Source organism: Cyphomyrmex costatus, unplaced genomic scaffold, assembly GCF_001594065.2.
Source record: "Cyphomyrmex costatus isolate MS0001 unplaced genomic scaffold, Ccosl1.0 scaffold2, whole genome shotgun sequence".
Taxonomy (NCBI): domain Eukaryota; kingdom Metazoa; phylum Arthropoda; class Insecta; order Hymenoptera; family Formicidae; genus Cyphomyrmex; species Cyphomyrmex costatus.
This window is the reverse complement of record NW_017276038.1, coordinates 2,449,696-2,471,636: the sequence shown is the minus strand read 5'-3', so window position 1 is coordinate 2,471,636 and position 21,941 is coordinate 2,449,696. Positions and strand designations below refer to the sequence as shown.

At 34.8% G+C, this 21,941-nt stretch overlaps 3 protein-coding genes across 4 annotated transcripts in view; 2 read left to right on the top strand and 1 right to left on the bottom strand.

The window, feature by feature from the left end:
* Positions 1-8,527, top strand: part of Dbx (homeobox protein Dbx) — a 35,952-nt gene extending 27,425 nt beyond the window's left edge. Inside the window, exon 4 of the mRNA XM_018538940.1 lies at positions 8,097-8,527. Coding sequence (XP_018394442.1) covers positions 8,097-8,339 — 243 coding nt within the window. The 3' untranslated portion in view covers positions 8,340-8,527. The remainder of the gene's footprint in view (positions 1-8,096) is intronic.
* A 2,649-nt stretch (positions 8,528-11,176) lies between these two features.
* LOC108773195 (eukaryotic translation initiation factor 3 subunit g1) lies at positions 11,177-13,854 on the bottom strand. 2 transcript variants are annotated; one of them, XM_018538925.1, is made up of 5 exons: positions 13,736-13,854; positions 13,562-13,671; positions 13,151-13,225; positions 12,172-12,624; positions 11,177-11,702 (listed from the first exon to the last, which is right to left on the bottom strand). In XM_018538925.1, exons 3-5 carry the CDS (start codon positions 13,170-13,172, stop codon positions 11,290-11,292), a joined length of 888 nt encoding a protein of 295 aa, XP_018394427.1. In that variant the 5' UTR covers positions 13,173-13,225; positions 13,562-13,671; positions 13,736-13,854; the 3' UTR covers positions 11,177-11,289. The 2 variants fall into 2 exon arrangements, with proteins under 2 accessions (XP_018394427.1, XP_018394428.1); XM_018538926.1 differs by lacking the exon at positions 13,562-13,671.
* A 716-nt stretch (positions 13,855-14,570) lies between these two features.
* scaf6 (SR-related CTD associated factor 6) lies at positions 14,571-19,245 on the top strand. Its single transcript, XM_018538901.1, has 8 exons — positions 14,571-14,779; positions 15,400-15,570; positions 16,198-16,861; positions 16,944-17,015; positions 17,310-17,703; positions 17,798-18,192; positions 18,324-18,689; positions 18,830-19,245. The coding sequence occupies exons 1-8, from the start codon at positions 14,761-14,763 to the stop codon at positions 19,122-19,124; spliced, it is 2,376 nt and encodes a 791-aa protein (XP_018394403.1). The 5' UTR covers positions 14,571-14,760; the 3' UTR covers positions 19,125-19,245.
* Positions 19,246-21,941: the final 2,696 nt, after the last annotated feature.

The following is a 21,941-nucleotide window of genomic DNA, read 5'->3' as shown; positions in this document are numbered from 1 at the left end:
TATATATATATATATGTATTTTATGGATTTTTCTTAATGTGAGTCAGTAAATAATTATTTTTTTTTTTTTGTAAAATATAATAAAGTAAAATACACTTCTCTGACGTAGTCATACTATTTAATAAAAATGCGTAATTTAAAGAATTCTTAATAGTTAACGTAGAATTAAAAAAACGATTAATTTACGACATATATAAAGATTGTGCAAAGAAAAAAATCTTTCAGCGTGTCCCCCTCATTCGAAATATGATTCCTCTCTTTTCCTCTTCTACGAATTCTGGACTATCCTGGACTCCTCCTCTCTTTCTATTCTGCTCTTTCTGCGTTATTCCAGGACATATAATCGACGAATGTATGAGAGGGAGTTCCAAAGAGAGTACATGAGTGAGAAAGAGAGAAATTGAGAGGGTGAGCACTCGTGGCTAGGCTGGAGAAGGGCGGCGGAGGAAGGGGGGGAGGGAGTCGGCAAGAGTGAGTGAGCTGAGGGGTAGTTCTGAGGCCGACGTCATAATCGATCGTCTTTTATTAAACTGCACCAGATGGCGCCACCACCGCACTAGGCACAACGTGGATGGCACAGGGGGTTGAGTTGAAAGAGCGGCCGGGAGGGTGGGAGGGGGGGTTGAAGCACGAGGGGGCGCACGAGGGGGTAGGCGGAAGTAAGGGCGGGCGCGTGGGTGCGAGGAATGGGGCAGGGAGTTAAACGGAGGAGGATTTCCAGCCCGGGGTTCCTCCAGGAGGGATGGAGAAAGGGTGGAAGACAGGAAGAGAAGAGGAGAGAGAGAGAGAGAGAGAGAGAGAGGCCGCAGCCAATCGTTTAACGATTACCCACTCGCGCACTCTATATAACGCTTTTCGGATGTCGTCGTTATGCTTGATCTTTGCGACTATAGCGATATTTGAACGATCCTAGGGTAGAGCGATCGGCTATAGTTTCAGAGATAATCGGGAATAAACGATCAGCTTTCTCCCTTCGACTTGTCATCCAAAATCTAACGCCAATTAAAATTTTTCTACTATTATAACGAATATCAAGGATGTGGAATAATTGAGATTCTTTTGCCCACTATTTTAATGAGTTTCTTTTCTGATTTCCATCTCCCGTCTGAGAGTTACAAGGGCAAATTTTGATTTTGAAATGAGTAGGGTGCGTGATACCACGATGTTTTCCAATATTTTCTTTTTTGATAGTTGATATAATCAATACTTTTTAATAATTTTGTTACATTTATCAAATAAATGTAATAGCTCAATGAATAGTTTTAAAGTTTTCACTTTTAGTGTCATTATATATTAACTATCCCTCTCCAACTCATTACATTAATAAATCTTTCAATACGCTTGCTTGGATAAAACATAAATGTGATAATAAAAGTTAATTTATTGCTTGAAACAATTAATTTTTATTATTAAAATCTATTTTTACCTAATATATATATATACTTTATCTTCTTTTATATTATCAATTTAAGAATATTCATTGGAGCGCGTTGGAATTTTTGTACAACTATATATTACAGCTATATCGTACTTCTTACAACTGATGGAGAAGATATTGAAATCGACACGCTGCTCGTTCGCTGCTCGTTGGATTTTCTGAGGAAGCGCGTGCTTGAAACTCAAGTTGAAGCGGGGGAATCTTTTCGGAATCACATGTATATACGATGATGAGTTTGACAGCTATACGTCGATTAGTTTGAAAAGAACAAGCAGAAAAATATGAAAATTCTAAATTTTCGATAATAGAGTCGCGAGCTGAATATAAATTATTGCAAACTAGTTATTATTATGCGAAACAGAACATTAAATTCGCCTCTTATACGAACCAAATAAAATTATGACAGAGGGAGAAAAACGCACTCTAAAATTCCAAATAATAAAACAATATAAATCTGTTGTATATACGAATTAAATTTTAAAAACGTATCAAACATATCTAATAAATAAGTGTCACAAAATGCAAATTTTTAATATAATTGAAACTTGAACATTAATTAATATATAAACGGTCAAAATGAAACTCTGTCTTTTTCTAACATATTTACTAATTATTATTTCGATACATATTTCACGTGTTATCAGAATTTTCTTCTTTGTCGGTAAGCCTTTTCTATTATACTAGAATTGAATTTTCCGAAATAATCGTTGGAATATTTATCTTTTATTTTAACTTTTTTGAGTCTCTTCTCTCCGAGTAACAATGTGAAGGAAGAGAAGACTCGGAAGAATCATTTCGATCACTAATTTGTCGTTCGGATTCCTCAGACGAGCGGCATAAACTGGCAACTCGCATACACACCGCGGGGAAACCGCGGGGTTTCACTTCCGATCTTCTCTCGCACCCTCAGCCCTCCCGCTCTTCCTCCCCCGCTTCCCTCTTTCTCTCTTTTTCTTTTCGTTTTGCGTTTACCGAGAGACGGCGGTGATTGATTGTCCCGTCAGCGGCAGGCAGGCCGGGAACTAACAAAAGTAACAAAGCACCTCCGTCCTGAGAGAACACTACCACCGCCGCCCGTCGCCACCGCCACCGCCGCCGCGCGCTTTTCGGCGAAGTTGAATTGCTCGCCCGCTTTACCGATTTCGTCGCCCTGTCCGATTTCATCCCCACGTGCTTAATCACGCTCTCCGCGACACTACCGCGAGATAGGTAGAGAAAACTTGCGATCTCGACGACTTTTCGTCAAATCTCCACCACACATCCTTTACCTATCGAATTTAGGTATCCTTGCAATTACCTTTTCATCCTTATATCAATTCAATCGAGCACTGTTGAATTCACAGAGTTGGGAATTCATAAAAGTCGTAGCATACAAAAAATTACGGCAGTAAGACGTAAGTCGTAAGGAAATCAACAGCTTGGATGTGCCACTGCTTATGGTCTTGCGATCCTTATTGTTTGATCATTTCACTTACACTTTTGTGCCTAAATTTGTTTTGTGAGTCATGATCTTTGTAACAAAGTACGATTGTATTTGTAACAATGTTACAATTAGAGTTCATTTTTCAGCAACTGTATAATTTAACTTCGTTCCTTTCTTAATTTTACTGTGCGATTTTTAAAAATAGATAAAGTTACTTACAGTTGCGGAGATAACTTTGCGTTACAACAAAAAGGAGGGTCCCAGAAATGAAGTAACAATTAAGAAAAAAATTTTTGCGTTTGAATTTCAACGTTTGCGAGAAATTCGTTGTTTTGTTCATCGTTCTCTTAAATATCGGGCGCTTCTAAATTCCCTTTTTTAATACGAAGTTATCCCTGCGGGAACGAGGTGCATTGCTCCGCTTAAGGATAATTTAACGTGCAATCGCAACGTGGGAAGGTTTCGAAGCGTATTTGGCAAACGCATTAATTACCGCTTTTAGACAGGAAGGGGTTAAATATTCTAAAACTCTACATGCGTCGCTTACAATATACTCAACATGTACACACACATACACACGTGCAAGCACGATTCTGGAGGTAGTGAACGGTCAGTAAACGGGGTACGGTCTCTCGTGTGGGTAACACCCTAGACCTAAAGAGTGTATTAGCGCGTCAGATCGTCAGGGTCTACATGGTGTCAAGCGCATACGTTCCGTCGTATGAAAATTTGCGGGGCGAGTATAGGTGAATTAATTCGTCGCGGGGCGAATATAACTTTCTCACCTTTTGGAGTCCCTTTCCTACGCTATAACGTTCATAATTACCCGTCGTACCGCATCGCCACCGTTTGTTAATTTATCTACGGCGTTATTTAACGACGCAACAGAAGCGAGAAAGACCTTGCAAGGCTCAAATCGTCCATTAACACGTTTCATCGATATACACTTTGTCGAAAATTGAAAGCTCGACTTTTTTTCCTCGTAGAGAATTTCCTTTTCCTTGTAGGAGAAGAGAAGCTGCGTGAAAAAGGGATAAAAATATGAAATGTGAAAAAACGTAATATTTTTCTATTGATATGCTGTGATTATAAAGTTCAAGGATACTTTGTTAAATTTTTAGTATACGTAAAGTGTAAAAGGAAACGTAAGATTTTTCCTAATTTATGCGATTATTAAAAACTTAATTTTTTAACTTTTATAATATTTAACTTTTTTTTTATATTTTTTGTATTAAGATCTATATCTATCATCGCTAAAATGTGACATTTAATATTTGCTATGAAAATTCATTGGTAGTTGAATTTCTGTCAGAAACTATAATCAAATTTAATATGATTTGTGCTAAATTAATTATAATTTTATTGTTAATTTATAATTATAGAGATTGAAAATTCTCGCAAATTAAACTTTATTAAATTATAGATACCTATACAGAAAGAGAAGGAATAAGATTTTAAATTTGAATTCTGATTTGAAAGGATTTTCTCTTTCATTAGTAATTTTCCTAATTAAGAATTATTCAGAATATCTTACGATTACAAATTTGCGACTAAAATAATAATATATTATTCAATGTATACAAATTTGCAGCTGAAATAATAACGAATTATTCAACGTATAAAATATTTACATTCTCTACATTGTAATACTTGTATCAAGGCTTCTTTATCTCTTGCCACTAGTGAAATATAATATTTGTTATGAAATTTCGTCGGTTGGATTTCTATATCAGCCGGATTTCTATCAGAACTACAATCAAATTCACCGTAATTCGCGATGAATTGATTTCGGCACTACGTGCGTGTGAACTGTGATTGACTTCTGGTTAAACGCGTATTCTGCAATATTACAAGCGTTAGGTATAAATGCTACAAATATTATTGACACGCAATTGGGCGAGCGGCGAGTCAGCGCGTTACACCGATAAAACGAATCATGTAATTGATAGAATTATTAGTGTCGCGTTGAGGTCTCTAATGATGCCGGGACGCGGATACGAATACATTTGCGTTAATGATTTTATTACTTGTTTTGGCACTTAACGAGCGGTCCTCGTAATGATTCGCGGTGAGAATCGTGACGATTTTAATCGGTAAAAAATAGATATCTCTCAATTAAAATCCTAGAATGATATCTCGTTAAAATCTTTGCATATAAATTCAAAAGCATTCCGTTATTACTTTCTTTTTATAGTCCTTACACTACACAAACCGTTTTCTTCTATTTTCTTTTAATGTCGATTATAAATCACATTTCTTCAATATTTTACTAATAAATTATGTTTTTTGATGCTTTAATTGTTAATCATGTTTCTCTTAAAATCTTTATTTCAAGATTCACAGGATTTTACAGTTGAGATAATAAAATTGAATAAGAGAACTCCCTTGCGATATCAATAACAATAACAATAAAAGTTTTTACTCATCGTCACGTCAAAATTCTGATATTTTCCGCTCGGATATGTTATGAGAATCCTAATTATTGCAGATATCATAATAATTACTCTTTATTAGAAGCCCTTTATCCAATATTGCGTTTGAACGTCCACGGTGTATGTATACATACGTATATACCTAATTAATAATGATAATTAAATCGTGCTATTTCAAGCGATGGAATGAAAGCTGCCTTCATTACAGAGCTTGGCGATTAACGATGCGATTATGATCGCGTCCGTCCGCGCTTTGAATGGCGTTCGTGTAAACAAGTCTGCTCGACGAGCGCTCATGGCCGTGACTCCTTTCTCAATGCGGCCGATCCCCGGCGATCTCGCTATAAAGCGGAAAAACACATTAACGCGTCAAAATCCGTTTTAGCTTGCGCGGTGTCAAGCGCACACGCCTGCCTCCTCCCTCGAGTGACCGGGGGACGCCCGGCAGGGGAGGGAGGGGGGGGGGGGGGTCGGGGGATGCGTGCATCGAAAATATCCGCGTAAAACGTTTTCATGGGTTATATTAAAAAATAATAAATTACATTAAATTTCAATCTCTCTAGGTCGAGGGCCGGTATTAATGATGGCGCGCGGTGTCAAACGCACGCACCGCGCCCGGCCGAATGCGTAGCGCGCGCGCCGAATAAGATATACGTTGCGAAAGTGTCGAAAATTTTTGCCCGCGTCATCATCGTCCACCGGCGCGTGAAACACTCCGGGAAAAAAAATATATTTTTGATTGTCGAGAATATGTCGCGAAATTATGCGCGGTCAAAGAGCGAGCGCGATTCGCCCCATCCTTTCGTCGTCTAATTACGACGGAAAATCGAACCTCTCGATGTTTCATTTTATATTCTAGATTTAGGGAAAAAAAGGATTTCGTGATATTTTCCATTTAGAAATCATAGTTTTAATTAATTTGCAGAGATAATTGGAAGTGAGTATTTTGTACTAAATACTTGTGCAACATATATGACACAATCTGTGATTTTTAAGTGCATTACTCGGCTACTCTCGCGCGCGATTTTCCATATAATGATTTTATTTCAAGCCCACTTTAGACGATTCATAATTCATGTCGGGACTCGGGGGATAAAATATTATTTATAATTTTATGCGCCGTGTAACACGAAAATTGTTTTGAAGAATTTGGATTATATATATATAAAATAATATACATTAAAATACACGTAAACATCAAAATACAGAGCAATTTATGAATAGAATTATATTTCACACGAATTAAATAATTTAATGTACACTTAAATGATTGACTAATATCTTAGCTCTTGCGATTTTTATTCCGAAATATTTCTTCTTTCTTATGATACAACCCTTACTAGGATAGAGATATCCGGTTACCTAAATTTCATTTCATCTGTTTTTTGTTATTAAATATAATCAACACGCAATGAAAAATATAGACAAAACATTTTATAGTCTAATTACATATTTTTTGTGCATATTATAAACATTTAATAAATTAGGTGATATAAATTTTGATCAACTTATGTAATGATAATTTTCTAACTGATAATTAACTTGAGTGTTAATTAGTATCACCATTAATGAAAAATATAATAATCTTAAGTAACTTTGACAACTCTTCCCCAACAATAATATGAAATGAATTTTGGCAACTCTCCCCGCGCGAAACATTATCGCGCCTTTTCTGACAATTCCATATTCGAATTTCAGGAAGAAGGATGAAAAACGCGAAGAGCGCAATCGGAACGAGCAGATCTGCGATCACCCATAAGCGATAACGTACTTTTAAACTGAAGTGACTTCCATTTCTGACGAAACGTTCGCGATATCGAACATCCACGTCCCGCGGCATCAATCAGGGGCAGCGCAAAGTGTTGTATTCGTGCGAGAGCGAGCGCAGACCCCCCGAAGGTGGGTCCGTGATGGTGTCAAGTGCACACCATCACGGCGGCGGTGATGGCGAATGAAAATTCGGAAAGCAGTTTAGGTAGATCAATCCGCGCAACCGAGGTCAACGATTCGCTCAAGGTAGAACGCGTATAATAAAGTGGCTAATGGGGCGGCATAGCGGACGGGAAACAAGGGTGGGCGAGAGAGAGACTTTCGGGGTGCCCGAGTGTGCGTTTGACGTTGGCCTGTTCAGTGGCTCCTTAACGCGGGAAAGTAACGGTTTTCCTCTTCCTCGATTACGTACACTGGCGTTCTGATGCACCGTATAACGTCGTTTCGTAAAACAATCCTCTCTGGTGCTTGCATGGATACTGCATTTTAATCCTTCGAAACTCAAACTATGTTTTCGCGAATTAGCGAAGATGAAGTATTTAATTGTCTTCAACTTCAACTCAAATAAAAGGAAAAATTAGGATCAGAAAAAACACAAACAAAACTAATTCTGATCATAATTCGAATTCTGTTATTGTAATTGAATTTTGATTATCTCGAACTAAAATGTTTCATAGATTTATCCATGTAAGGGTCTAAGTTGTGCCTTTCTGGTTGAATCTAATCAAACTCTAGTTTGGAGTCATCATCACAAGAATTAGATCTTGTTGGACTTGAAACGCAATCATAAACTAAAGCTGGAAATAACGTTACGAATTATAATACATTTTGATCGTCAATTTTAATAAGAGTACTAATCAGATCCAATTTCCACTTATAATTGTTAAAGTTGTTAAATCTGGTTCTATAATTTGTATCGAAATTCAGAGTAGAATTCTACTTATAATTTTTCTTGACACAAATATTTGAAAAATATTTGAAGAATTAAATTCAATGATTTTCATTGTAAGCTGATAATGGGTTACATTTGTAGGTGAAGATCTGGTTTCAAAATCGACGTATGAAGTGGCGAAACAGCAAGGAGCGGGAGCTGCTGGCGACTGGCGGCTCGCGCGAGCAGACGTTACCGAACAAGAACAACCCCAATCCGGATCTGAGCGACGCCGACGGGGATCGGCCGAGAATGGATCTGAGCGACGTGAGTCCGCTCACGAGTCCGCAAAGGCCGGAAGAGCAAACGGAAAACGAGGAGGATGAGGAGATCAATGTCACGTGATAAAGCTCACCGCTGGACCCAGCATCCCCCGTTCGCCCTCCGACGACAAGTGATGACAATTTTCTTAATTCGTGAATCAAAGGCTACCTGCCGGACCAAACAAAATTTTAGCGAAACGTAAATTTGACGGACACTTGGAAGAATCGCGGAAATTAATTCTAAATTTTAAACTGAAATTGGTTTTCGTACGCGCGTCATTACGGATGCAATTATAATATCAATTTTACTTTCAATATGAAAATTATTTCTTCTTGAAACACTTCAGACTATATACGTGCAACGCGATTTACTTATGTCGGAAAGCGCAAGAGATAAATATTGTTAAGCGTAAAGAGACAGCTGTTAATTGTAATTATTTTGCATTTTTCAGCTGGCTGATCTTTATTGGCGACTATATATTCGCGGATAATTGGGCTATAACAGGGTGTCCTAGATTCATTGTGCGAGGAGAAGAATGTTAAATACGAGTGACACGTGATGTTTCGTATCGCTCACAATTTTCAACGATCTTTAATTGTTTAGCGATCATCGGTTTGTCCTCAATATTTTTTTTCTCGAGTTATATACGACTTGTGGCTTTGTTATATTTGATAACAGCAACACGTGTCGTCGTAAACTGATCTCGAGTAAAAAAAAAATACGAATGACGAATGCAGGATAAAAAAAGGAATAAGAATGATGTATTATATTGTAATTAGCGCGATGAATGTACTTTCGAGGAGTCTTCTATAAAGTATTGTGTAAGGTTGTATTAGACGTTAATGTTACAATTCTGGAAATATGTACCTAAGTCTACTTATAATGCAGTCGCGCGGCCAGATCCAAATGTAATTACATTCATTGTGATTCAATATAATCTATGTAATATACTGAAATAAAACTGTCTATGCTAAGCTACTTACACTTGTAATGTCAATACGTAAATGAACAAAGTTCCAAGTTTAATCATCATCTCTGTTTCATCCTAATGTTAATAATAAAGGCCGTAAGAGAGTTAAGGTAATAAATTCGTCATATAAAAACTTACAATATATTTTTCAATTGATAAGACTTTCAAAATACAAGGTATACTTTATTGATGTAATTATTTCTTACGCAAGTAAACAGAGTAGCTTTGAATTATGAAGTACAATATTAGAAGCGAAGATCTTACATTTTAATAAATTTATAATGAAGAATAAGCTCCCCTGTTTACTATCTTTATTTTTTTTTTGCTATATACAGGGTGTAACTAAAATAAGGTAACAAACTTTGGGACCGAGCTCCCCACAATAAACATGAAAAAAAGTTTATATGAATCTGTCTGTATCAGCCTTATTTCATCCACTTCTGGATTTCGGTTTCTTCCTACCTTTTCCATTCTACATGGTATTTGGAAGGAAGGAATTTGGCATTAAAACGCCTCGCTGGTCATGCGTGTTAGAGTGTGCATATATCTATAGAATCTACAATTTAACGCCGAACAGTTATGGCAAAAATACCCTCGGAGGTTGCCATTGCTTTCCGAGATGTGCCGATCAAATAAAATTTAATGGGATGGATTTGAAACGCTGGATCTTTGGCACAGGGAGCAGTCACACTACGCTCTACGCCATGATCGCCTCTTATTTTATGAATATATACCCGCAATTTAAAATGTTTAATTCCTCGATCTAAATCCGCTAAATTTTTATGTGTAGGTACTTAAAATCCTTAGTTTATAAAATTCCTTATTTTACATGCCAACGCATCTTTGATATTTGTATTGACATATTGGAACTCAATCGATGCTGAAATCTGAGATTATTTTATACGTGGCCTCTGCTGCTCAAGGAGATTCATACTGGATCTGTTAGATCCTTATTATGGTCGCATGGTACTGTAACTTTTTAAATGGGTTGGAAATAGGGCTCAGTATTATACGTTTAAACAAAAATACATATATACGTATACTTAGCACATCCATCTATAAAAAAAACATCTTTTCGCATTATTTTTATAAACTTATCTCTTTAAGGAGTTTTCGTAGTGTGATGGGTTGAAAAAATTAAAATCTTTTTTTGGATATAAAAAAAGACGTTTGAGTGTAATAAAAACGAAAAAATAAGTATAAAATAAAATAACATTAACGAATGAACATTTATATGGTAACTACGATATTTATACGTATCTTTGAAAAATGGAATAAAATCAGAGCCCTAATCGAAATCCATATAGGGACTCAAGAAGAAGAGGTGCTTGTAACCATTCGCAATTACCTCGGAATTTGAAAGAGTGCGACAGTCCATGATCGACGTCCACGCGTGTATTGTATCAAAAGAGAGACCTTCGAATATTTGTCATAATTAAAAATTAAAAATAAATAATATTAAATAATAATAGAGATATTACTTTTTATTTTTCTCTATTAATAAAAATTTTGAGCCGCATCTCAGTAACAGTAAATTTAATTGCGAACACATGTTCATATAAACTTTTTTTTATATTTTGGTATGGAGAGCCCCGAAGTTTATTATCTTCTTTCAGTTATCCTGAATTTACCACGTATGGTATGCATGAAATGTATACATTTACATATTTACATATTTACGTGAATAAATTTTAAAATATAAAATAAAAATAGGATTCGTGGCCTGTATTCATCTGCTGTACATTTAACACTAAATGAGAATTTTCATTTTTGTTAACAGAAATTATTAAATACGATATTATATAATTTAATATTTAATTCTTAATTTAATAACATTGTTTATAATATGTTATAATAATATAAATGTATAATATATATTTTAATTTAAAATTTAATTTTCACATTTAGAATTAAATGAGAAATCACGAATACAAGCCACTTGTCTTTCTACTTCCGATATCCTAAGAATATATATAGACATAATTCATTTGTTATAAGTATGCCTTCCAGTTGAACTAATTTCACTTTTCTGTTCGTAACTGTCGCATGTTTCGCATCACTTTAATTATTTTGAGCTTGTGGCTTCGACCATTCGACGCTCAAGATTAGATGATCGTAACCGTAACCATCCAGAGTTGCAATTGCTCTTGCTGCATCAGCCCTATGCTTGAAATGTACATATGCGAAACCCTTGCAGAGGTTGGAAAGCTTCTCTTTGGCGAGAAACTGCTTGACGACGGAACCGAATGGCTTCACAAGCTCGTCTAGATCAGCATCTGTAGTGCTCTGCGAGAGATTAGAAATACGTATGGCAGTCGTATCGTCACGTCTCTGCATCTGCATTGAATCTCCACGTTTGCTGCCGCCGTCGCGCATACCGGGCGGCACATACTTTCCACCCTGTGGCTTCAATTCAGCCATGGCACCAGGTACTCCAGTATTAACGAGAGGTTTCTTGTCGTCTGGCACTTTTCCTAAAAGACAGAATTTTAACAGTTATAATTGTATAAAAATAATGTATCTTGATACCATTTATTTATATAATTAAAATATAAATAAAATTTTATTTATATTTATGATGTATTTATATAAATAAATGTGGCAATCACATGGCGTATAGAGTCGCATGGCTGCTCTCTATGCCAAAAAAAAATCTGAGTTCAAATTTATCTAGAGAACACATATATATCAAATTTTATTTAAGTATAACTTCTCAGAAGACAATGACAAGTCACCGAAAATAACTTTGTCATGACAACTTCTTCAATAAACTACTAGGAATTATTAATCGGTATTAAAGATTGATCCTATATATGAGTGGCTATGCAGAAGAGGTCACATCTCTGACGAGAGACAACGGAATTAAACTAAATGATTATAAATAGATATAAACTAAAAGTTAGCTCGTATTTATATTAATTGATTTCTGATAACATAACTTACCACCAGCAAGAACAGTGTCCTTGTACGGACACTTGGATGTCCAGTGATCGCCGTTGCAATTACGACACTTAACAACTCCCTTATCGCCCATACTTTTCAATTTATCCAGGGAGTCTTCCTCCACTTTGTTCTCTTCCTCTTTACTAGATATGAACTGCATAAAGACATCCTCACCACCGACAGTGGTAGCTGGATTAGGTCCTGGCCTATCATCAGCAGAATCGCCAAACTTCGTCCAATTCTTACGTGCCGCAATCGTTTTTGAAACTATACGTCGCTCTATCTTGTAAGTACGTACAACCTTGACTCTCTTGTTGTCTTGATTGTACTTATGTTCAGTGAGAATTTTGAAACTATTCTCGTAGACTTCTGTCGGTGCGGGTAATACTCCTCCCTCTTCTTCAACTTCATCAGCCCAGCTGGACTTGACTTCATTTTGTGCAACTGGCACCTCTGTAAATTATACAATATTATGAAACATTTAAATATAAATGAATACAAGTTTAAAGCATGTAAAAACGTATGCAATATGTGTAAACATCAAATTTTAGTATATTACAGCAATTATTTTTTTATCCATAAAAATACTGTATTTAAACACATTTTATTCCGTTTATTTATAAGTGGAATTATAAAGTTGAAAATTTTCATTCAAGATACTTATAATTTTTCTCAGGATAGAATTCTATTTATAATTTTATAAAATACAAACAAAAAATATGAAAAAACAATATACATAATTATAAAATATACAAAACATAGATATATATCAAACATAGTGATAAATTGTAAATAAAATTATATCCTAAAATCTCATAATAAATTATACATCATTTAAAGTGGAATAAATCTCAAGAATAAATGTTCAAAAGCATTTATTTTAAAATTGCAACATCTTAATATTTTACATCAAATATATCAAGTTATAATTGATGTTTCTCACATTAACTGCATTGATATAAACCTAAATATACTTAACCAGTCAAAGATTTGTCAGTCATCTTATTTTTATAATAAATGAAACAGTATTAGAGCCAGAAAATGTACACAAAAGCTGAAACAAATTAGATACAAAATTATATGATACTTTATCTCTTTCTAGCATGTTAAAAGTATCAATAACATATTTAGCAGATGTTTCTTTATAGATTTAAGGCTATTAAATCACGATTTAATATCAGTCGAATAAAAAACTTGATAGCAATCTAATAATTTAATCTAATAATAATTAGAGAATTAATAAAAATATTTTCATTATTAAATGTAATTGTTTAACATTAATATAACGAAAGTATAAAACTGGTAAACTAGGGCTGCTTATGACAGAAGGTAGAAACCTAACCTGCTACATTGCCATTGACGATTAGATTCTTAAAAATTGTGTATTCACTTTATTCAATTGTTACCAATTTTCGCTGGACGAGCCCGTGTAAAAACGAAAGGAGTCGAAATAAAAGAAGCACTTATTATCGGCACAGCTAATCGATGTGTAAACTCAATCTGTTCGAACAATACAAAAATCAAGAAAACGCAGTGTTAAAATGTGAAAGTCATTTGACATTACTGTTAAAATGCGACAGCTGACAGTAGACAGATCCAAATCGGAATACAGATTACGATGAACATCCGAAATAAACTTAATAAAGTGTAAACACCAAACAGAGACGCTAGGAACTGTTACACATCCACGTGGAAATCAAAATGGACGAATCCGTGATGCCGCGAATGCCGATTGCCGCGATGTCTTCGAACGTTTCTTGGAACCTCAAACATCGTCGCCAAAAAGCGCAAAACGGAATGAGGAGACGGGCATGTCCCTATAAATCCGACATGCGTCCAATAGCCAATAGCTAAAGGAACATCAGATTCCTATCTCTTTTTCTTAAGAAAAAAGCGTATCGAAAAAAAAAACACGAGACGCATCGAATTAATTTTGTATAAATAATCCGAGAAATATTTTATAAGAAATTATAAAATTATTCCAAAATAATCTAAAATTTAAATAAAAATTCTGAAAAATTTTAACTTTTGTAAAAAAAATTTCACCAGATTAGCAATTAACAATGAATAAAATAAACAAAGTTTTTATATCAAAAGTTTCGAAGAATAATTGAAAAGAAAATTTATTATAATGATAAATCAATTTATTACAATTACAACAATAAATAAATAATATATATATGAATAATATATACAAATATATATATATAATTATATATTATTATAAATTTTTTTTTAATTCGTTTATGTGAAGAAATTAAATAAAAAGCATTTATTTTAATGTGTCTGGCTGACTCTTTTTTACCGACCAAGTCCGTCGGTATGCCAGGAGAATCATGACGCCCAATGGGTTGGCGACACTGTCGGCCGCCGCGAGCCGCCGCGAGCGGTGAGATCTGGCGAGGTTGTAGGGTTGTAATGGCGACGTTTAGCGCGTTGTCCGGCCCGCCGTGAGTGAATAATGCACCACGAAACGGTGCTCCGTTTTTTATGCACGGAGCGACAATCGAGCGAGCGGACGGTAGTGTACGTAACGTTTTAACGGCGTAATTTTAACAGAATCATCGACGATCGAGCGTCCCCGTCACGATGGACCAAGCACCCGCAGGTGAGCACGCCGATCGGCCGCACAGGCGCGCTCTCTCGCACGCGCTTCTTTCTCGCACTTCCCACTCGCTTTCTCTCTCTCTCTCTAATGTGATATTAATTAATTAACCCTCGCATACCCTCGCATTAACCATAATGTGTGCCTTTTGCTTGCACTTTTGCTGTTTCGTTTGGCCTATGTCGAGCGGCTTTCTATGAAAACAGTATAGCGAAACAATAATAATCAAACTTCAAATCATTGTGGTGTCTGGATTCATTTCATATTACCTGCAAAACTCTACATATACATGTATTCTGAGTGTAGGAAGTAGAAATGCTAATCTTTCATCAGTAACTAATATACATTTTACTGTCAATTTTACAGATTTACTCTTGTGTGTGGATTTCATTATACTTTATTATGAATTCACGTTTTATCAAAGTATATTTTTTATTTTTATTATAATTACGATGTTGTATATATAATTGTTTTTATTTGTATTCTATTGCTTTCAGTTTTAAGCATTTTTCAATAAAGGTGCTTAAATTTACTTGAATAGCCATTAAATTCTAGTATAGATTATAGATTTGTTAGATATTAATTTAGATCTGATTCTTGTTGTTTTCGCTTATAACATTCAGACACAGAATTACGGAACATCATAGACAAACTGGCACAGTTTGTCGCTCGCAATGGGCCAGAATTCGAGCAGATGACAAAGAATAAGCAGAAGGACAACCCGAAGTTCGGTTTCCTGTTTGGTGGGGAGCACTTCAACTACTATCAGTACAAAGTGACTACAGAGCAAGCCAGTAAGTGGGACATAGCCCATTAACAGCTACTGTGATTAAGAAGCATAAAAAAAAGGCCATACTTTATTCAACCAGCAAAGGAATGACTTTGAAAAGCGATACAGAGTCTGATTCTTCATCATTGCGAACATACAAAAAAATGTATTATTCATCGAATAAGAACATCTTCCTCTCAAGATTTTGGGATTGTTATTTGTTAAGCAGAACACTTTTACACTAAAAACATCCTTGCATTTCTTGGCAATGGCGATTTTGAGAAGATGTAGTTTTAACATTCTTACTGGAGTTTGTCTAACGTGAAATACATTGTCAATGTATTGCTTCAATCTAAGTGGGTAATATTATCCACTGTCCAAAATAGCATGCCCTGTAATATATTTTAGTACTGTAAAAATGCCAAAAAAGAGAAAAGAAAAGAAAAAAAAGAATATAGTGCTCCCAAAAGATTTACCGAATTTTCTGATACTGTACTTCTCTCGTGTAAATGTCCAAGATTTTCTTATATGCATCGATACAAGATAACTACTTCACAGAAAAAAAAAACAGAACTATTTGTATACAAATTTTTCAAATATCGATTGACAAGGACTCAGCATCTCACAATAATCCACCGTCATTCGTTTACAGTTTTAAAGCAAAAAGGAATAAATCCAATGCAAAATGCAGACCCACGTTTAAACGTTTCGCAGCAGCAGCAGCAAACAGCCGCAAACACCGTCTCGCAACCACTGAATAACGTCAATCTTGCGCCCGGTCTGAGTACGCAAAACAATGGAATAAATCCGGTAGTCGGGATCGGACCCCAGGTTGGAAGCCAGGCCGGTCCCGTTTTGCCTGGACAGATCGGAGGACCGGGAAATGCAGGATCGTCGATTGGACCGGTTTCCAGCGCCATGGGAGGTGTGAATCCACCGATCACCGGAGTCGCGCAAGCGGTTAACATCGCAGGCCCGCCCGCGTGGCTGCAGAATGAGTTGGCGAATCTACAGTCGCAGCAGACGACGTTGCAGGAACAAGTGAGACAATCAGAACAGAACCTGGCTGCGCAGCATGCTGCGTTAATGGCACAACAGCAGGGACGGGTAGAGGATGCTGTGAGGCAGGCACAGGAACAGGCTTTGCAAAACAATGCGCAAAATACAAACACGGACTTGGCTGCATTTGACACTGTGTTACAACCGATCATTGATAGCTGCACGAAGGATAGTATAAGCGCAGGAAAGGCCTGGATACTTCAAAATTCACTTACATCGCAGAGTAATCAAGTTATTGCAGACCATTTGTTAAAAAGGTATGTCTTCTTAACATATTTTATGTTTACGTGCAAAAGGAGTATATTTATTTTTATCTTTATGTAAATATTCTTTTTTCAGAGTAATTCAAGGGACGACCTTCAGCCATAAATTACATATTATTTATCTGGTGAATGATGTATTGCATCACTGGTTAGTATAAATGTGTCATATATGACACTTATGTAATATGTTATATATGATACAAATGAATTGCAATGTAATTATAGTAATTAAAATAGATTATTTTTATTCTTAGATTCATTATCAATTTTCAAAATAATTTTAATTTCTACAAACAAGTTAAAGCTTTTTTCTACGTGTATGTTTTTAATACGTTTCGTGTTTATTTATATTTACAATTTTATTATGTTAAACAATATATCATAAATTAAAAGACATGCCATTAACTATGTACAAGATATATAATTGGATACTTCCCCTCAGTGCAAGAAAAAAGTCTGTGGATCTTCGCAAAGCGATGGAAAGTGTTGTTGTTCCCATGTTCTGTAACACTTCACTAGCAGCTTCTGAAGAACAGCTTAATAAGCTAAATAAGCTTTTGAGTTTATGGGAATCAAAAAATAATTATTTTGACGAAGGCATCATAGATAAGTTAAAACAACCGAGCGCATCCTGGTCAGAGTACCAAGCTAATTTAGTAGCGCAACACGCTACCGCAATTACTCCTATTACAGCATCAACGAAACAAACATTTGATAATTATCAAGCACAGCATCAAGCATTTGTCACTCATGCATTAAGACAGATCCAGAATATCGAACAGCAAAAGATGGCAATAGATCAGCAATTGAAAGCTCCACCGCCACCACCTCCAATGGTAGTGTTTTTTTTTTCCTTTAAATTGAATATTTTGTTTAAATGTCTACAAAACATTTTATTAAATTATTATAAAAAATTTTATTTTTGTACAGAGTCAGCAAAATATACCAATACCTAGTCATACTGGTCCAAACGCAATAGGTACAGACGTGAATTTCAGTCAACCACCGCCAGGATGGGGTGTTCCTGCAAATGAACCGCCACCATTTAGCAATGTCCCTTTGCCAGACTTCTCAAAGCCACCGCCAGGTTTTGGACCTACACCTGTTATTCATGAACCATCTGTGGAGGATTTGATGCCCAGTATGCCGTACTTCGAGCTTCCAGCGGGTTTAATGGTACCTCTAATAAAGTTAGAAGATGGTGAATATAAACCATTGGATCCAGATGCAATAAGACTTCCACCACCAGCTCCACCGAGTGATCGTTTAGTTGCAGCTGTAGAGGCATTTTATGCACCACCAAATCATGATTCTCCTAGGGATAGGTAAATATGTGTGTATATATAATAAAAAAGGAGCTATCTGAAATAAAAATGGAAAGATATGTATGAAAATATATGAGTTACCATGTTTGTGTACATATTTGTTAACATAATTTTTTTTATTATATTTACAGTGATGGATGGGAGAAATTAGGATTATATGAATATTACAAGGCGAAAAATTCCTCTCGCAAACGTAAAGAAGAGGATATAGCTGCTGGTATTAGGCAGAGATCCAAATCTCCATCGCCAATTTTACGGCCGAGATCTAAAAGTCCTAGTCCGCCAAAGAAACGCTATCGCAGCAAGTCACGCAGCAGATCGCGTTCGCGATCGCGAGGCAGAAGTAGATCGAGATCACCCGCTACTAATCACAGACGCAACAGTCGCAACAGCAATCACATTAATAGAAGTCGGAGGAGAAGAAATAGTAATAAAGATCGTAGTCCTGATAAGAGAATGGATAGGCAGGACAGAAGTCCAACTCCTCCCAGTTTTCTGTAAGTGCTAACTTCTCGAGAATTTTTTATTAAAACTCGCTAACTACAAATCAATTGCTGACACACTGAGCTACACGTCGTCTCATTAACTTCTACGTTTTCTACGTGTTATAAAAAATTTTGTGTTGTATTACTTTCAGTGGCTCCACTTATAGTAAAGTTCCACAAGAGATTAGTCTAGACGAGAGCAATAAAGGGCATCAATTACTCAAAAAAATGGGTTGGAGTGGTGCTGGTCTTGGTGCGAACGAACAGGGCATTGAAGCGCCCATTTCAGGAGGCGAGATTCGTGATAAGAACGACCAATACAAAGGAGTTGGAATTAATCTAAACGATCCGTATGAGACCTTCCGAAAAAACAAGGGTCAAGCGTTCATCACCAGAATGAAAGCTAGGGCAGAGGAACGAGCCGAAGAGAGAGGGGAACGCGATTGAACATTAACAAAATAAAAATTTCAAATATTTACGATATTTGTGAATAAGTATCTGGCATGAGATATTAAGAACTTTCTCGTCCTGCATTAGAAATTCATTCATAATTCCAAAAAATTATACTACCGCCTATGAGGGTCGATTTCTAAGATCAACTTTTTCGACTCTCAAACAGTTATCTTTCATTATAATTCTGAATCCCCATTGCACATGTCATCAATTTTAAACTATTACAGCTGATTGTTTTACATTGAAACCGCACTGATTATTTTTATCAGGAGCTATCTTAATCACGTTCTTACAATTAAGCGACCATTAATGAACATTGTGTGGGATTTATATAAATTGTAAATTTTTAGATAAAATTATAAACATGATTATAGGTTTCAAAGTTTGTATAATCTTTAATGATGGAACTTGATAAAACAAATACTGAATCTTGTGTCATATGGAAAAAGAGATAACCGGATCTACAATTACATAATCTTATATTGATAGTATTTAAGATTATTAAAGCACGCAATTAAAATCTGTTGACAGAAAAATTTTCGGTTCTATATTTAATATATTAATTATAAATATATATATATATATATTCCACACATAATTAAATTTTGTTCCATCTTCATCCAGTATTGGGATGATAGAATAATCGCAACTTACAGTATGTACAGTACAATTTGTTTTATGCCGTAAAATAGCATGGGCATAAAAATTATGTGACAAATAAGAATTACTTGTACTGAGTTAAAAAATGATTATATTCGATACACACTGAACGATAGCTCAAGAATAAAAACTGTACATTTATTACGAAAGCAAATGTGAACCATTGCTATCGTTACTCTCTTTCCTCTGTTTCCTCTTCCTAGATAACTAAATATATAAAGACAGAAGAGAGGGGGGGAGAGAGAGAGAGAGAGAGCATGTAAAATCGGTTAAGCTCAAAATCAAAACTTTTGAACGCATAATTTGTTATTATTTTTAAAGATGCCAGAACATTTATAGATAACATTGCTAATGTCAAGATTTCGTGAACCTTGTCATTCACTTTATCAGAGGGAATAGTACACTGATTCCAAATTGCTCCTTTAGAGAACTTTTTTTTAAACTTTATTTATAGAGGAAAGAAATCTTCCATATTTTAATTATGTTATAACCTATGTTTCTGTATTTCTAGAGAATCTTGAAGCTTTAGAGATATAAAAATAGTCAGATAATTTAAACAACGTAAGTAAAATATGAAAAACTGTTCTCCTGAGCAATTTTCAATTAGAAAAGAAATTATAAAAGAAATATTCTTTTCTTTTCCCCGCTTTTTCCTCTCAACGTCTGTAGGTATATATAAAGGGAGGAGTAGCTCAGTATTGATGCGCTCCTCGCCCTAATAAAGTGAATGGCAAGATTTACGAAACATTAACATTAGCAATCTATTACGACAAGACGATAAACCACAAATTCTCTGGCATTTTGAAGTAAATACTGGAAAAACCTCAAAAATATTGTCATTTACTTTTGACAATAAACCAGATACGTATACATTTTATATAAACTAATTTTGTATTTAAAATCGCATTGTCTTATTCTTAAACCAACTTTACATAATTTATGATTCGCTTTAGATTCCACGATGGAGTTCTCTATAATTTTATCGCTCTTATTTTTTTTATTATGCCATTTATTTTTATGTATATATGTTAGTGTATTTAATACATACTTTGATTTTCTTTATATGTTTAAATGTTGCATCATATAGTACATGAAATTATAAGTAGAATTCTATCCTTAATTTTGACCTAAGTTATAATTTATTCATAAAGTAAAATTTAACTTACCTATTTCTTCTTTTACGTTCTCACAATTTTATTCATTCTTTTTGTCTCTTTTTCATGCTATTAATCCGATTCGTTAAAGTATGCAAAACTAGCACTTCGTCAACTGTAAAATTTTAGTTGTGATAATTTTAAATTTTATATACCTATATATGTGAAAATCTTCTTTTACGAAGAAAAATAAGAATAAGGTGGCGTGAGACAAAACTGTTCTGATTGAAACAGGAGATGAGATTTCATTCGCGGCCGATGAAAGTCGTTGCAGTGTTAATTATTTTTTTAAAAGTAACTATTATATTTTACAATTTAATTAATTTTCGTTATTTTTTTAAGTAAAAATACCAAGTGTTTGTTGAAGTATCCGTTTATTCAATACTTTTAAAAAATTTTAATTTATTTTAAAATTTTAACATTATCAATACAATATTGCGAGTAAAAATTAATATAAAAATATTGAAAATGTAAATAAGTATCCAATATTTTGTCATACTTTTTTTTATTATAATTTATTCTGGCCATTTTCAATGCTTTTCTGCATTAATTTTGATGTACCATGCTGTACAGCAATGTCCGAATTTTACAATAAATAATTAAAAATATAGAAAATTCTATTACTTACATATCAGAAATATTATGTATGAGTTAATATTTTTGTTAAAAAATAACAAAAATTAATTGTAAAATACAAGTACAATTTAATTATGTGGATTCAAAATTTTATTTTACCCCACGGATGAGAAAATGTAATAAGCCATTAACGCTGTTTAAACTGCACGCTTCAATGCTTTATTAGGCAGCTTTGATCAAATTCCGATTAATTTATCCCGTTTCACTCATGTTGATTAAACGTGAATTATACATTAATATTTTCTTTTTGGAAGCAGTCAATTCAAGAAAAAGAGTGCAGAGGAACATCATCAGGAAATAACGGAAAGTGATAATGACAGCTGTCGATGATAGAATTATTGTTCATTTATTCATTTTATTT